Source organism: Pempheris klunzingeri, chromosome 5 (genome assembly GCF_042242105.1).
Source record: "Pempheris klunzingeri isolate RE-2024b chromosome 5, fPemKlu1.hap1, whole genome shotgun sequence".
NCBI lineage: Eukaryota > Metazoa > Chordata > Actinopteri > Acropomatiformes > Pempheridae > Pempheris > Pempheris klunzingeri.
Genome location: NC_092016.1, coordinates 3,846,197 through 3,862,208, shown reverse-complemented (window position 1 = coordinate 3,862,208; position 16,012 = coordinate 3,846,197). Strand labels below are relative to the sequence as shown.

The 16,012-nt window shown below is 41.0% G+C and overlaps 1 protein-coding gene across 1 annotated transcript; it reads left to right on the top strand.

Moving 5' to 3' along the window:
• The first annotated feature begins 6,059 nt into the window (after nt 1-6,059).
• c5h11orf96 (chromosome 5 C11orf96 homolog) lies at nt 6,060-7,643 on the top strand. The gene has a single exon (XM_070830889.1). The coding sequence runs from the start codon at nt 6,437-6,439 to the stop codon at nt 6,812-6,814; it is 378 nt and encodes a 125-aa protein (XP_070686990.1). The 5' UTR covers nt 6,060-6,436; the 3' UTR covers nt 6,815-7,643.
• The last annotated feature ends 8,369 nt before the right edge of the window (nt 7,644-16,012 follow it).

Below are 16,012 nucleotides of genomic sequence, written 5' to 3'. Positions count from 1 at the left end.
AGTATATGGCAATAATACTGTCAGCCCTAAGCTAATCCCTCACATTTAGCCCTGTAACTCTACCTGCCACACATCCACTACACACTAACGTACTGTACACACACTTACACACCAATGAAGTGGAATCTAGTGAAAGTCGACCCCGTTTGTTAATTACTATGACTCCACTTGATTCCTTTTCCACTCGATGCCCTTGTTTCTGACCATGTTTCATAACCAGGGCTGTAATATTTATATACATATTGCATCACTGATACTGGCTCGTGTTCCAGATAAGGTCCCATTTGGAATAAATTGACATGCTGAATGGTTGTAAGCATCTTTGAAGCATACTACTGTAGGTTAAGCTGTTAAACATAAATATATCATGAAATGAGTTATGACAGCTTTGTGTAAATATGGTAAGCAAATAAGAAATATGTCTCTTCTTTTTGGGAGCATATTTTAAAGGACTTTCGTTATATCTGTGAGCTAAAAGAGGCTAAAAACACTTGAAAAGCTTGGTAATAGTTCTCTTTTGGTTCGTCATGGCAAGAAACCTTTTTCATATTACATGTAATGATGTGAAAGTGAAGGTTAAAAGTGAAGTGAATGATCATATACATACAGTATATACAGTCTTTAATAGGTGTGTGTTTAAGGTGGAACAAGGGTGGTGTAAGTGATCAAGCAGAGGATCGGAAGAGATTATTTCTCAGCTGCCTCTGTCCATGCTCCCTGTTGGAGGTATTCTCCTCGAAATGCCATCAGCTGTTAAATTCAGGTTACGGGGGGGAGAGACAGAGAAGTACAGCACTAGGATAATAGTCATGAAGTGGTCATGGTATGAAATTAGGATGGTTTTGCTCAGTAAGAAGTCCTAGCTGTAGATATCTTCTAGTTACCGTCGTTTTATGGACTAGAAACATCAAGCTGAGGAGTCATTTTTCATTTAAGCACATTAGTTCGTCCTTAAGAATAAATGACGACAGGCAGTACTGATGCATCGACCAACTCCGTTTTAAAAGTGTGAAGTGCCAAAATGTTATTTTCATCCAAGAAGCATTTTTATATTATGAATGGACATCGGGGCTAAAACACTACGATGTTTACCTCCTGGTTTTGTTTGACTTAACAGTTCCCTTAAAGTAACACCAGTACCAAGAGAGTACTTCATTTGTCTCCTGGTGTTTGCCTCGCTGATTGTGCTGCACTTTGAGTCAACTGCTGTTGCTTTTCAATGTGCCTTATAAATAAAGTTGGATTGGATTGATAATCTGTCAGCATTTTATGCATTTACTTTCATCAAATGCCACAGGTGTTTAATATATCCAGGCTGTTTTATGCCTACCGTACACTAGAAGACTTTTGAAAAGACTTTTGAAAGACCCTCTCACATGTAATAACAATGTGTCATATGTTATGTTTTTTGGTCAGGTTTTTAAAGGTATATATCAGTAAGAAAAAGGACACTTTGGCAGGATTTCCTTATTTTAAAAAGATTCTGAAATAAGAGGACAAAAAGAATCTGCACATAACAGCTTACATTGTCAGTGCTAGCTGTGTAGAAAATGAGATGATATTCTTACACGGACTTCGATATTTTTAGAACAGTTGTTTGAGTGCTTTCACCTCCTCATCTTAAATTAATCTTTCAACAATCTGATTGAGAGATGAGTGCAATACAAATGCTTTTCCGGGCATTGTTTTTACCAAACGATGTTCTAGTGTGCAGCACACGCAGCCTTGGCAGGGTCTTTTAGGAAAACAAGGCGTCCCCAAGGACGCACTCAGCTCTCGGCCTACTGAGTTCTTGCTCAACACGCCTCTTATTCCCTGCGAGCATGTCACACAACACGTACGCTAAATCAAATGGGTGATGGTGTGAAATGAAGAATCAAGCAAAAACACTGATGTATGCATGGTCACTCCGATGCCACACATACACACACTACCTCTTTCACAGATATGGTTATAAAGCAAGCACGAATGTGAGTCACTTGACTGGCAGCTGCTGGCATGATCGTGGGTGACCTTATATGTACTCAAAATAGAGCACGGTGATCTTTGCAAGCTCAAATCCATGACTTACAACCCTGCTGAGTGTGAGTGTGAGTGTGAGTGTGAGTGTGAGTGTGCATGCTTGTGTGTGTGTGTGTGTGTGTGTGTGACACAAGAAACCTGGTCTCCGCCTAACCGTCCCGAGGTGTCATCTGAGGAATGCCATAACGTCACCCGTGGAAACTCTGCAAAGGAAATCCCATGAGGTCAACCCTTGAAATGCAAAAAAGTTGTCACATCAGTGCGACTGCTTGTACGCTGCGCGATGTTCGTGCCACTCGTGGTGATACGACAAGTTAATATTGGTAGCTATGGATGACAGTCGGGTTTGCCCCTGCGCTTCCTCCCACTGTGACAGTGACTGCAGGAATGGACTATGATACGATCTGTGGGAGTTTGTCACCCTGCCTTCATATATGTGCATTTGTAGAGTTAATTTCATAAACCTGCATTAAATATGCATCAGAAATATAAATATATATATATATATATATATATATATATATATACACACTCATCATTTCTTTACACTACAGACTGTTTTAGGACATGACCTCTTTGTTACTAGTATGAACAGAGATAACCGGGCATTCAGACCATAAACAGTCTGTGCCTGTGTTGGTGGTGTGGGGACACAGTGCTTTAGCTACTGGTGCGATGATGACGGCCACTTTGAGTTATAGATCCGTGAATGTGGAGCCTTATCAAACTCCAAAACACGGCACAAAGGTTTATAATGCTGTGAGACAGGATTTTACAACTCAGAGTTGATTTATGCCTCTGCGCTCGGCTTGTCTCTTAACTTCATAAAACACGCTGTAGCTCACAACGTCCTGAATTTACAGCATGATGACAGGAAGTCGGCATAATTAAGCAGAGTGATCACACTAATAACCACAGAAGGAGATAGAAGTAAAATGTACACTGATATTTCACTGGAGACTGGTTCATTTACTGTGATTTACTCCGGTCAATTGCCAGGCTTGTTTGTATTACACTGGCACTCAACTATCCTATCACACCCACTATGTGCGTCAGTCCTTGATGTCGCCCATGACATTACTGTAAGTGGCAGCAATAGTTGTGACTATTATCTCATGTTCCCCCTCATTTTGGGGGGTGGAGAAACAACAGTTCCATGTTTTAGCTGCAGTAAATATTTCTGTGCTGAGCGCTGAAATTAAAGTGGTTTGATTGTCTCAGGAAGAGATTTTGTGGGAAAGAGTAATGTTTCTGGTAAGAGTTGAGAAAAACACAGGGTTGTGTCACTCTGAGCAGAAAACATCTGGCCTGTGTCACATGTGAGAGAAGAAACCCACACTGGGCCGCAGTCAGCTGCTGTGTGAATGTAACCAGCCTGTGTACGCCGACCCTGACATGCCACCATCCGCAGCGACACTGATAAATTTAGCCGTTACGGTTACAGTTGATGACGTGACATGTTGACTTGGATGATGCCAGGACTGCTGATGAGAATTCAGTGTTTGTGTATCTGTGTCCTTGCATACTGTGACTTTGACTACATCTAAGGCTTTTGCATCCTGTGTGACTGTCTGTGCCCTATACATACAATATATCAACTAGAACGACTACAGCCTTTCAAATGTTGGTTTAAAAGTAAATTATTAATAATGTAAATGATATTAAATAGTTAGTTTTACTCTTAAACCAGCAGTTATATTCTTCAGATGATTAAATCAGGATCAGACATTATTTAATAACTTCCTTATTTGTCTTCTCAACACATTACGGCTTGATGCCATGTTGATGAAATACTGTATTTTAAATGATCAAGCTTTCATCTGATACACATTTTTTATACATTATATATTTTGTTATAGTAAGATTAATGTTGTTTTGTGGTTTGAACTAGATGTTATATCCTTCCATTCACTTAATTATGCAAAGATGAAAACATAACTTTTGGTTATGTAGGGCTGCTTCTAGGACAGGACTCTCAGCTCACCTGCACAGTCACTGGCATTCATCGTGTCTGTGTGTGTGTGTGTGTGTGTGTGTCTGTGTGTCTGTGTGTCTGTGTATGTGTGTGTGTGCGTGTCTGTGTGTGTGTGTGTGTGCGTGCAGCAGCCTCAGAGGAAGTGCTGTTTTTAGTGCATGACTGCTGCTGCTACAGGACTAATGCGTAAAAAGTTTTAGAGATTAAACTGTGAAGAATTTAGTCTGAATTTGCGGAACATTTGATTAGATTCATTCAGATGCTATAATGTGATAATGTGAATCAATTACTCGATATGAAGTTAACTGTGATGTCCTGAGTGCCACAAACAAATAGTGGAAATGATTCGTCACCTTTGAAGTCCTCAGTGGGTTTCAGTCAGAACAACAGACGTTCTCCTCTTCCTCTCATGTCTCTCACATTGCTCAAGTGTTTATCTTTGGTTATTGTGAAAAGCTTGCCACTGATTTATTTTTTCCTTGTGCTCATTAGGACTTTGGTGTGAGAAAATATCAGAACCCAGACCGTCAAAAATAGTGCAGGCACACACATTGTTTATTAACTGACTTCGCTTGGAGCAGAAACTTGTACACTGAGATACTTTCACAACATCGGCGCCAAGGTGGTTTGTGGTTGTTTGCGAATGTGATGGATGCAAAATGTCTCATGGGAACGCTGTCGAACACCGGCTGCAACAGCAGAAGCCTCTGACAGCTTTAGATTCAGTCCTACTGGAAAAACTATTTCCTCTCTTTATTTTGGGTCAGATTTAGACCCGGTAGCTCACTGTACCAGTAGCTGATAAAGTCTTGGAGAGACTCTTTGTTTAGGTTAATTATACTAATTAAAGTGGTAATAATTAATTGATTGATGCCTTAAAGCACTGGGACCTTTTGTCGCATGTTCTCCCTGCGTGTGTCTGGGTTTCCTCAGGGTGCTCCAGTTTCTTCCCACAGTCCAAAGACTTCCAATCCAGGTAGATATTTATCTACTTGTGTGCAAGTACGCATGTGTGTCCATTACACTGTACGTATGCAAGCTAAGAGGTGACGTGGTTGTACCGACACAGGGACTGTAATAACTTCCCGACATTGTTTATCTCTTCTGCAGTCGTGTTGACATGTAAACAGTGTGAACGCTGTAAGCAAAGCTGCCTGCCGTGTTTTTCTCCAAACACACAGTGAGTTCAGCTGCCCTCTTTGACCACATATTTCATTTGAGTGAACAGAGTGCTTCTTTTAGTGCATGCAAGAGAAAATCCTCTATTTGCTGTGCCTCATTAGTACATCTATCTGACTGGGCCGTAGTTACATTGGCTAGTAACCAGCTTGTATGATCCAGGCCTGGTGACTGTGGGGATGTATCAGTAACGGTGCAAACAGAGGAATGCAGTGCTGCACACATAGCTGCTTATTGAAATGCTGCTTTCTTTCCTTTTCAGGCTTGATACTTACTAGAGACTCACTCAGACTCAGGCAAACTGTTCCTGAATCTTAAGTAATACACAACATTACATAAGTTGAATAATACACAGACACTTAAACTCTTGCCACAGAGTTAAATCAACGCCTCTGTAATTGTCTCATATCATAAGCTTTACAAAGGTAGCTACTTCTCACAGAGCTGTGTCTGTCCCACTTTGTCCTGCATTTTGTGATAAGGGTCTTTGGTCCACTTTTCATCCGCTCTAATTCTCCCCTGTTGTCTCTGTCGTGCCCGAGTCACCCTGAATGTGTCACTCCACTCTGTGTCTCCATTTTTGTCTCGACTACCCGTCTTTCCCTCTGTCTCTAACCTCCCCCTACCCCCAGTCTGTCGAAGCCCCAACACCCGAGCACACACACAGATATTCTCTCCTCATATGTTTATTTTGGTGGGGTGACTGACTGACTGACTGCTTTGAAGGCCGGAACCATGAGGGAGAGGGAAGGAGGGGAGTGGGAGGGACCTCGCAAAGACAGGGAGTAGGGAGAGAGAGAGAGAGAGAGAGAGGCGCTCAGTGGGTAGCGAGCTGCTATAAAAGAGAGAGCTGGAGCTGTCGGTGGCATTGGCCTCAGCAGACTGAGACTCACGCACATAAAGCGACAAACAGCCAGAGAGAAAAGAGGCATCAGGCACCAGCAGAGTTGAAACAGAAGCACTCACACCGACGAGCGAAGAGCAGGAGCTGACCAGAGCAGAGCGGTCTTTAAGGCTGGTCATCTTCCGTGTGCCTGGACCTGGAGGTTTGAGGAGTGTTTGTTTGGCTTGACTTTGGACGAACAGTTGCTGTGTTGAGACTGAGAGGTCTCATCAAATAGGACAAGGCACCAGAAAGAAGGAAAGACAGCTCTGAGACGTGCACAGGCAGTCAGCTGTCTCCTCCCTGCTCTTAGTTACACTTGGTGTTACATTTAAACTAGATTTGCTTTCATACCTGTTTGGGCTTCTGTTCTATCAATGGCTGCCGTGCGTCAGATGGTTATGGACTCTAGCTTCCACGTCCTGCCGGCCCACCTTATGGCCTCTGCCATGGAGGAGTTCCCCCAGCAGCTGCCTGTTCCCAAGGGCCCAGCAAGGGGCAAGAGCCGCTCCCGCCGCTCTCGTGAGGCTCGCTTCAAAACACAGCCCGTCACCTTTGCTGAGATCGCAGAGGTAGAGGAAGAGGGATCCTCCCCCCTGGAGGAGGAGAGGGCACGTCGTTCCTTCCTGCAGTCCTTGGAGAACCTGAGGCGGAGCACGCAGACCCTCCACTGCCCACCGGCTGCCCATCACAGCTGCACCCCCACAGCCACGCAGGCCAGCCTGGACTCCAGTGACTCCGACTCCACCCAGTGAGTGGTGGGACATGCCCGTCCCCTGGCACCCATGTTCTTCGCTTCGCCTTGACGCCGCTTCAAAGCAGGCCAACTGAACTGAACCAAACTGGCCCGTCTGCCAGCCTGCCTGTGTGTGTGTAAGCTGCTGCTGTCATATAGAAATCTGCATTTAATACATACTAACATATCAACATGCAGTATATAACTCAAAGATGCACTTGATGCACCTCTGTAAAGATCTCTGCCAGTGCCACAGGCTGGTTATACTGCTGTATAGATATGATGAGTGTTGAACACACCACTCTTCAAATGTATTCCTTTTCTACTGTGGATGTCTATGAGGAAAACTTGAATGATGAAAGATGGTTGGTATTTTTCCACTTTAAAGATGTATAGGTATTTTTGTTTCAATCCAGATTTTTTCTACTTGACCAGTCAGACCAGTCCTAGAGATTGACTGTTGAAAAATGTTAGTATTGTGACTCACCACGCTGTACATTCTTTGACTAAATGATGTCCAGACAGTTAAAAGTGACCTGGCCATCACTGAAGCACCAGAGTACCATTACAAAGCTTTGTCAAGGGCTCAGGCTCTTGTTCTCCAGCCTCACATTGAATGAAAACTCTGCTCTTGCTTCAATTCCTGAGCAAAAAATGCCTTTAAATATTTTTATTTATTCTCTTATTTTGTTCGTAACAAAGTGGAGTTGTAGATGTGATATTTTATTGCCCTTTCTGACATCTAAAGTCACCTTGACTTTCAAAGAAAATCATAACCTTTATACTGTATATTTGTTTTTCTTTATACATATATGTTACAATGTTTGTTATATATACTTTAATAAATATTTTCAAGTATTTTGAGTCATTTTCCACTTTCTTTTTCATTTCTAATTAGGAGGAGCGGTTGTGGAAGCAAAATACAATTAGTCTGCAATGAGTTTTTGACAGCAGCTTAGCTGACACACCATTCATTTTACATGCAGTCATATACAGTGAAACAGAGACAAGTTAACAATGACAAGACATCTAAAGGTCAACAAGTGTCAGCACCAAGACAATGGACCTGAGAAAACACAGTTTATCCTAAAAGACTGATGTATGACAGAGGCCTTAGGGGTGAATCAGGGAATGCATAAAGGAGGAAGTTCAAGACAGTGGGTAGTGATATGTTATCCTTTACTGGCTGTCCATCTCCAGTGTTACTGTTCGGATAAACTGATGTCTGCCCCACATGTAAACACTACGACACACTTGCTTGGCTGGTGACGCACTCTCAGTAATGTCAGGTTTTCATCAGCGAGCCACAACAGCCACCAGCCTGTTGAGAGAAATGCCCTCCGGAGGCTCAGAGAGAGCCGCTGCATCATCCCTGTTGTTGGTAATAACCCTACTCTCCTAATCCACGCGCTGACAAGTGAAACGTGATGCACGACTTCCATCTGAGTGCAGCGTGTTGCAGGCTAAGACAATGCTGCAGGGGCTTTAGATGAGATCCCGCTTTGGCTGCGTTGGGCTCAACCAAAAATAGACTCTGATTAAGTGAATCTGCAAGACGAGACGTCTCCAGAGATATGATGGCTTAAGTGTTGGACTGTGATGTCATGAGGAGATGTAATCACGGAGGGACAAAGACTGGAGATCAGTGTTTGTGAGGCAGAGAGCGGTGTGGGTGACCATTCACACATGAAGATAAGGCTGGTGTTATTCTATATTTTTCTGATTGTAATCCCATGAAAAGACTAAAACCAACACTATGTTAGTCCCTGCCAACACTTTCCGACTTCACTACCCTGTCTGTGAGCCCATTGGTTCCCACTGAGGATGTGCTGTAAAACTTTATATAATATATATATATAATATATATAGCTTCATCATTTTGAAAGCTTAAGTAATTTATCAGAACAGCTGGGCACCATAGTTTTTCACAAATGTTACTGAGAGAGGAGCAAATAGTGCACTTATGGGGGACTGTTTATGCACTATTATGCAATTCTGGCACCACTACAATATATTTGGTTAACTTAAAATTAACCACAGTGACCAGGAACCTCTCACCCAGTGCAACAGAGTGGCTTATTTATATCATTTTAGTTGGACAAAAAATGTAAATCCATGGCATAAAGCAATAAGCGAACAAGCATGTTTTGTGTCTGTTCATGGTGTTTAAGATATAAGAAAAAATACAGAATATTGCCAGTGTTCTGTTAACTTTTATGCATGTTAACATGCACACACAGTTTTCGCAGTAATGATTGTATAACACACTCTTATCTCTTAGTTGCATGCAAGAGAAGTGGCAACATGGCAAAGCAAAATATCATGAGCGTAGAAGTTTTGACAACTCACACCCTGCTGTTGTTTCTTACATGAAACAAAGCAAAACGACAGCCACTTCCTGTCTCTCAATCATTAGGGAGGACAGACAGACAGCACATGACAGGTCTCCTCACCTCTGACACAAACATGCACATTAGTCATTGTTTGAGCTGCCATACCTAATGAGATCCGCACCAGAATTACCGTCTGCTTATATGTGTGACAGTGCAAGCATTTGCGTCACTGAGATTTTGCTAAAGGAGTGTGGGACAGTTTAGAGGGAGAGAGAGAGAGAGAGAGAGGGAGAGAGAGGAGAAACATATTTATCATCATGTGCTGGGGTGACAGATTGATCCACTTCATGCCTCCACTTTCCACCTACTTTCTTCAGCAACCTAGTTTAGGGAGTGTGCTAGAGCATTACTGAAATCAATCTAACATTTTTTCCCCTCATACTCTTATGAGAATACTTCCCTCCTAATTAGTTTCACTGTCTGATTCTAAACTGCATGACAAATGCTTAGTTTCCCAAAGCTGCAAAGACACGGCGTAAAGGCCGATTATAAAAGCTTTGTCATCGTAGTTTTGTTTTTAGATCTGAGATATAAGATCTGAGATTTTATTCCAATTTATTGAGGTTAAACCTTCAGATCTAAGGTAGGAACCAGGCTTAGCTAGTCTCATGTGACCTTGTGATGTGCACTGCGTCTTTGTGAACAACCTGAAAGCAGAGAAAATAGCATGAAAAAGTGTAATCATCTGTTAAATAGAAGCTGTAGCACGTGGAAGAAACTGCACAGACACTGCTTGGCCAGGTAACAAATAACATCACCTCAAAGCATCAAAATGCCCGAGGCTGCGCTGCGGCTGAAAATATGTAATCTTGTTAAAGTGCCAATGTTTTTTTTCTTGTTGTAGGTGGGAAGACAAGATGTTTGAAAGGCAACATCAGTGCCTTAAGTGCACTACTGTAATAACAGTGTGTTTGCTGTTTGTCTGACCAACCAGACAGAACGAGACAGAGCCGACAGCTAAGCAACACAAAAGCACTCCCTGTACTGTCTCCTGCTGAAAAGCTGTACTGACATTTTGATTTATCCAACATCGAGTGTACACATTTCTATATCTCATGCATGGGATCAACAGCTAATGAATTTAAAACTCTGGTTAAAAGTAAATTACGTAAACCATTTATGTTATGTGCTAAATTGGTACATGCAATTTAATGTTTCTGTGTCTTGTTTTTATTGTGTTTCATGTTCCTGTAAAGCACTTTGAACTGCCTGAAAGATGCTGTCTAAATAGATTTGACTTGCCTAAAAGTAGGTGAACACTTTATTTTTTAATAGAAAGATGTTGCATTGTTACATAATTTAAGTAATATACTTTCCTGCTCCCTTTTTTTTAACAAAGTATGCTTTATTTCTCTCTGATTTCTGATTTCTTAGCTTTCTTTTTGTTTGTTTTTATCTTCATCATCATTACTTACTGGATATAAGGAATGTATATGTATAATATTAAATGTTTTAACATGGACAAACAGGACAGATAACACGGGGACATACAATAGGAATCAGAAACAGTTGCGCCTAAGAACAGTTGATTTTCTAAAAAATTGTGTATGGTCTTGAAAGTATTAAATGTAACATCTAACTTTACTAAATCTTTTGTGGTCTTGTCTGTTTGGTCCTGAGACATTAACGGGTTTGACATATAGCAGGTGAAAGAGGAACTTACAGCTTTGTAACGTAACAGCAGACATTATATAGGCACTACTATCTCTCACCAAGATGGATGACCATCCCACACATCGTGTAAGGTTAAAACAGTGTGTGCAACATTGTCTTTTATTATGAATCACAGACCGCTCTGATAAGAGACAGAGACAGCTGATGCATGTAAGAAATGTCGCCGTAGCATAAAACAATTCCATGGAAAAATCAATTTATATTTATATATATAGTCTGTAAATCCAAAAAAGTCATTAGCTGTTTTTATTTTCTTATGACAGTCTAGTTGCACACGTGTAACCACATTTATTCACACTTAGAAGGCTTTCGTAGAATAAAATGTGCCTATTATAGTCTCCTTTTTATTCTGTGTTAAACATATTTTTATTTTATTTGGCATATTTCTTAATCAACTGCACCAGACAGAATTTAGAGGACATTCCAAGTGCCACATTATTACAAAATGTCCCCAAAAACAAGTGGAAAACATCCTCAAAACAAGCCAGTTCTCTGCCTTGTTTGTCAGACAAACACCAGCCAGGAGGCCAGTCTGTAGGGACAGACAGATTTATTTATAGGGTCATTAAGATCAGAGAGGGTTCTCGAGATGGCACCGAACGAAGACTGTCCCTCCTCAGTGACGTAAAGAAACTACATTTACATCTTGGCAAGGCTTTTCAAGTGATGTGCACTCATCCACAGGTCAGCGTGAATAATATCTGGCACAATATTTGCTCTGGGACAAGAGTCTCTCTGCTGAGTGGAAAGCATCTGCTCTGTGATTCCACCCACAGCCTGGAGGACGTTATGGTGAGCAGCCTGTTGCTGCTAATGTGTGTTTGTACTGTTTCTGTATCAGAACTCACATTCACACACTTGCCCTAATTCCATTTTGATGAATCTATTGACATTCATAGCAATGGATGTATGATGACCACTCGCCAGGTATATTAGAATATTTTGAACTCTCCAAGATTTTTTTTTTTAACTAAGTGTCTATTTGCATTTGGGAGAGATGAGCCAGATGGCAGCTTTTTGGCTGCTTACACTCAGCCCGGTGACGCAATATAAAGAACGACAAAGTCCGCATAGTGGGGAGAACGTAGTGGATGAATGGGTCAAACAGAGGACTTTCACTCAAGAGACTGGTTGAAGCCATATGTCAACACTGACTTTATATTTCTTATTTAGTTTACTTATTATTTTCGGGTGTTTTTAAAAATTATTTTCAAGTTTCATTTTTCAAGTTCTTTCAAAACTACTTGGTTAGGTTTAGGAAGGTCGATTCTTATTTATTCTTTATTCTTTATATTTTATCTTCTTTTTTAATTTTATTTATTTATATATATGTTAAGATGAGAGAGAAACGGCATTTCGATCTTCTGTTTGTCCTCGAACATATAGGAAAATTGACAATAAAAATCCTTTGAATCCTTTGAAAAGATGATTGTTCGGTTAAAACAATGAGGCAAACTTATCCCACATGCTGGCTACATTTCTGGACGGCTGAAGGGGCAAAAGTGGGATACAAATATCAAAGGTTGGGTACATTAAACACAAAACATATCTACAATAGCTGCGCTGGCTATTTCCACCTCCCGTGTGCAAACTGCATCTCCCTATTTTAAAAAGATAAACAAAACTACAAGACAAAGGCAAATTGTCGTGTAAGCAGTCTTACTAATAACAAGTGTAATTTACCCACTGAATGAGTAGGTATGAGTGACAACCAGAGCAGATCATTTTGTAGTAAAGAACATTTCATCCTTACATTTTTGTGACATCGAAGAAGTCAGCTCATCCACTGTTATTAAAAAGATGTGAGTTTTTTTTGCTCTTTACTTTACAGACTTTGTTTCCCAAGGTTTTAGATATGAGCTGCCTCTTACTGTGATGCTATGAGATATTGTCTTTGTGTTGACACACCGTCTATTTTATACTCATCTTGAAGGAACCGTCTTATCATTTGTGTCTTTTTCTTGTCTGTGGAAACATCCAGGACACACTTTTCTCAAGCTCCAAACACATTTTATTCAGACATTGTCAGTAGCTGTTGAATATATTTATCAGTGTACGACAGCTTTTCTCCTTTATATCTATGTGCATTTGAAAGTATATATATATACATATACATTTTGTATAAGATGATCTCTGTCTATTTACACTGTAGGCCTGTTTTGCCACCATGTGATCATGTATTTTGTATGATTCTCTGAGTGTTTTCTGTCCCTAGTGTGTCCTGATTGGTCCATGTGAGTTATCCAACGTATTTAAGATGGTCCATCCCATTGTCCTGTAAAATAACCTGAAGAGGGTCTCAGTTGCAATATGTTGTTCACAATAAATCTATTTAAATTGCAGATAACGGTGTGCATGAGTTCTTTCTTCTACTACGGTCAGCTTATGGTTTTCTCTGACGCACCTGTCATCCTACAGGTGTGCAAAAGTTGTGCTTTTTAAAGAAAATTGTGACATTTAACACGACTCACCATGCTAATGCTATCATAGGTCATTGTTTTTCCATTCACCCTCTGGGGGGCAACGAGGGAACTAAATTTCATTCCAATCTATCTAATAGTCGTTGAGACATTTCACTCTGGACCACAGCACTGTAATCTGTTATTGTGGCCTATAAAAACATAAAAACACTTGGAATGAAACCATGTCCACTAAACCTGTGTTCAGAATTTGCCTTCTTTTTGCTTCCCCCTGTTTTTGTTTTACTCCTCAGGCAATATTCACTATGGCTATTTCTTATGTTACACATGAACTTTGACCCCTGATGAAGATCGATCACTAATGAGTGACCTGAAGATAACCAACAGCGGAAGGAGAGTACGCTTTGTGTGTGTGTGTGTGTGTGTTTATGGGCATTATATTTGTGTGTATGTTGCCTTAACAGAAGCGTGTTTCCAAAAGCATCCCTGACCTACATCCTGGTCTCATGACTTAGGGGGGGGGTCTTGTGGGACACAGAAAGGAGCTTCTAGATCATTCAGCATGCTTCTTTCATCTCTCTCTGTCTCTAGTTCAAAGCTTTTCTAAGCTCTGTATCTCCCCCTGGTGCTGCAGAAAAGAGATGATTGCATGCAAAACAGAAGGTGACCCACATACCTCCTCTCTTCTCAGGGTTCTATATCCTCAATATAAATATATCCTACAACTCAAATGCACTTTATAAGAAAGGGCAGAGCAGACTTAATCTGCTCAGGAGGCTCAGGTCTTTTGGAGTGCAGGGGGCACTGCTTAAGACCTTCTATGACTCTGTTATCAGTCATTTTATAAAGAGTGGTCTGCTGGGGGAACAGCATCACAGCTGTGGGCAGGACGAGACTGGGCAAGCTCATCAAGAAGGCCACCTCCGTCCTGGGTCGCCCCCTTGACCCAGTGGAGGTGGTGGGAGAGATGAGGATGATGGGAAAGCTATCATCTGTGAGACCGAACCATTCCTACCCTGTGAAGGACACACTGACAACACTGGAGAGCTCCTTCAGCGACAGACTCCTCCACCCCAAGTGTGTGAAGGAGCGATGTTGCAGGTCCTCTGTCTAAACTATATATATATATTTTTTTTTTTTTATATCTCCTGTTTGTTGTAACATTGTAAATTTCCCTATCATGGAACTAATAAATGAATATCTTATCTTAAATCTCTCTTAATCTGGTTTGCCCTCCAGCCCAGGGGAGAAGGAGAAAGACGCTACTCGTACCCCGTCCATGGGCTCTGACAAATACCTGACAAACACATAAGCTTGATCAAGTACTTAAAGATTATCATGTGATGATTACAGCTGTGATCACAGCTGTTTCAAAGGTTTTAATGGAAACAGCCACAGTTATACCTGTTGTTATGCAACATCCATATGATAAAGGACGATACAATATTGTGACTTCATTTTGTAACACATTTTGAAAAGATTAATGTTGCTGAATAACATTCTTTGTTTAATCTTGCAAGGTTTATTATTATGTACCAAATAGCAATGCTGACAAACTTCACAACGTAAATATATATATATATATGTGTGTGAATACATTCTCAAAATGTCACACACAGTCTAATTTGTATTTACATATGTGCAGGCACTGACATAGGACACACTGAGGACTTTATACATACTTTATATGTGCATTGTCCAGGTCTGCAGACACACTAACACTAACACTGCATCCTGCTTTGCCTAAAACTTGAGGGAACATTGGAAAACCAGTGAGAAGACCCAGACCTCCAGATCAAAGCCAAATATTGCTCTGAATGAGAGTTTTTCCATTTTAGGCAGTGGGAGACAGACTGGTTGAGGATGCCAAGCTCTCAGTCTCACTGCTTTCCTTGGCACAGCAGAGCACCTAGATAGTCATCATTGGAGTCCTATGCCTATTCTTTATTTTGTCTCTTTCCTTTTAACATAAACAGAGAACGCTGCTGAATTTCTCATCTCAGGCTTAGTCTGCCTTGATTTTCCCATTCCTGAAATGTCCAATCTAGTAGCATGCATGTTATACCCCACTGTGTTTCTGGAAGTGCAAAATTAATTTCAATTAAACTTTCAAATCCTTAATTGTAGGCTCCATAGAATATATCTTTCTATAATTCATCTGTGTTAATTTGGTTGTTATTTTGTATTTTTAAGCATTCCTTGCAAATAACTACCTTTTAAAAGTTAAATGCAAGTGTTTTTCTTGGCAGCTCTTGTGTTATATTTAATGAGGCACAACAATCAGTCCAGATTTGATTGATGGTGCGTTTGTCCAATGAAAAGTTAACATGAGATTTGCGTCCAATTGCCGGCGAGCTTACGTCTTATTTTTGGACCAATCAGGTTGTTGTTGGTACGGGATGTAACCAATCACAGCGAGGGGGTGGGCTTTCGTTCAAGGAGCGCGAACGGTTAAGGACAGAGAGAGAAAATGGCGAACATGGAAGCGTCCAGGAATACGAATAACACTATATGGAAACTTTAACGCGTCTGTATGCTACTTAAATAAGCTTGGACATGTTTCTTTTCTTCCGTGTGAGCTTTTTTTATTTGAAACGGCAGCGAAGCGCTAAACCTATGACATACTAGCCGAAGCTAACTTTTGTAATTACGCGACTGTTGGTACCAACTCTAGCTAGCTAGCTAGCTAGCTAGCCATCTAGCTGAACATGTCATGTCCCAACGCTGGCA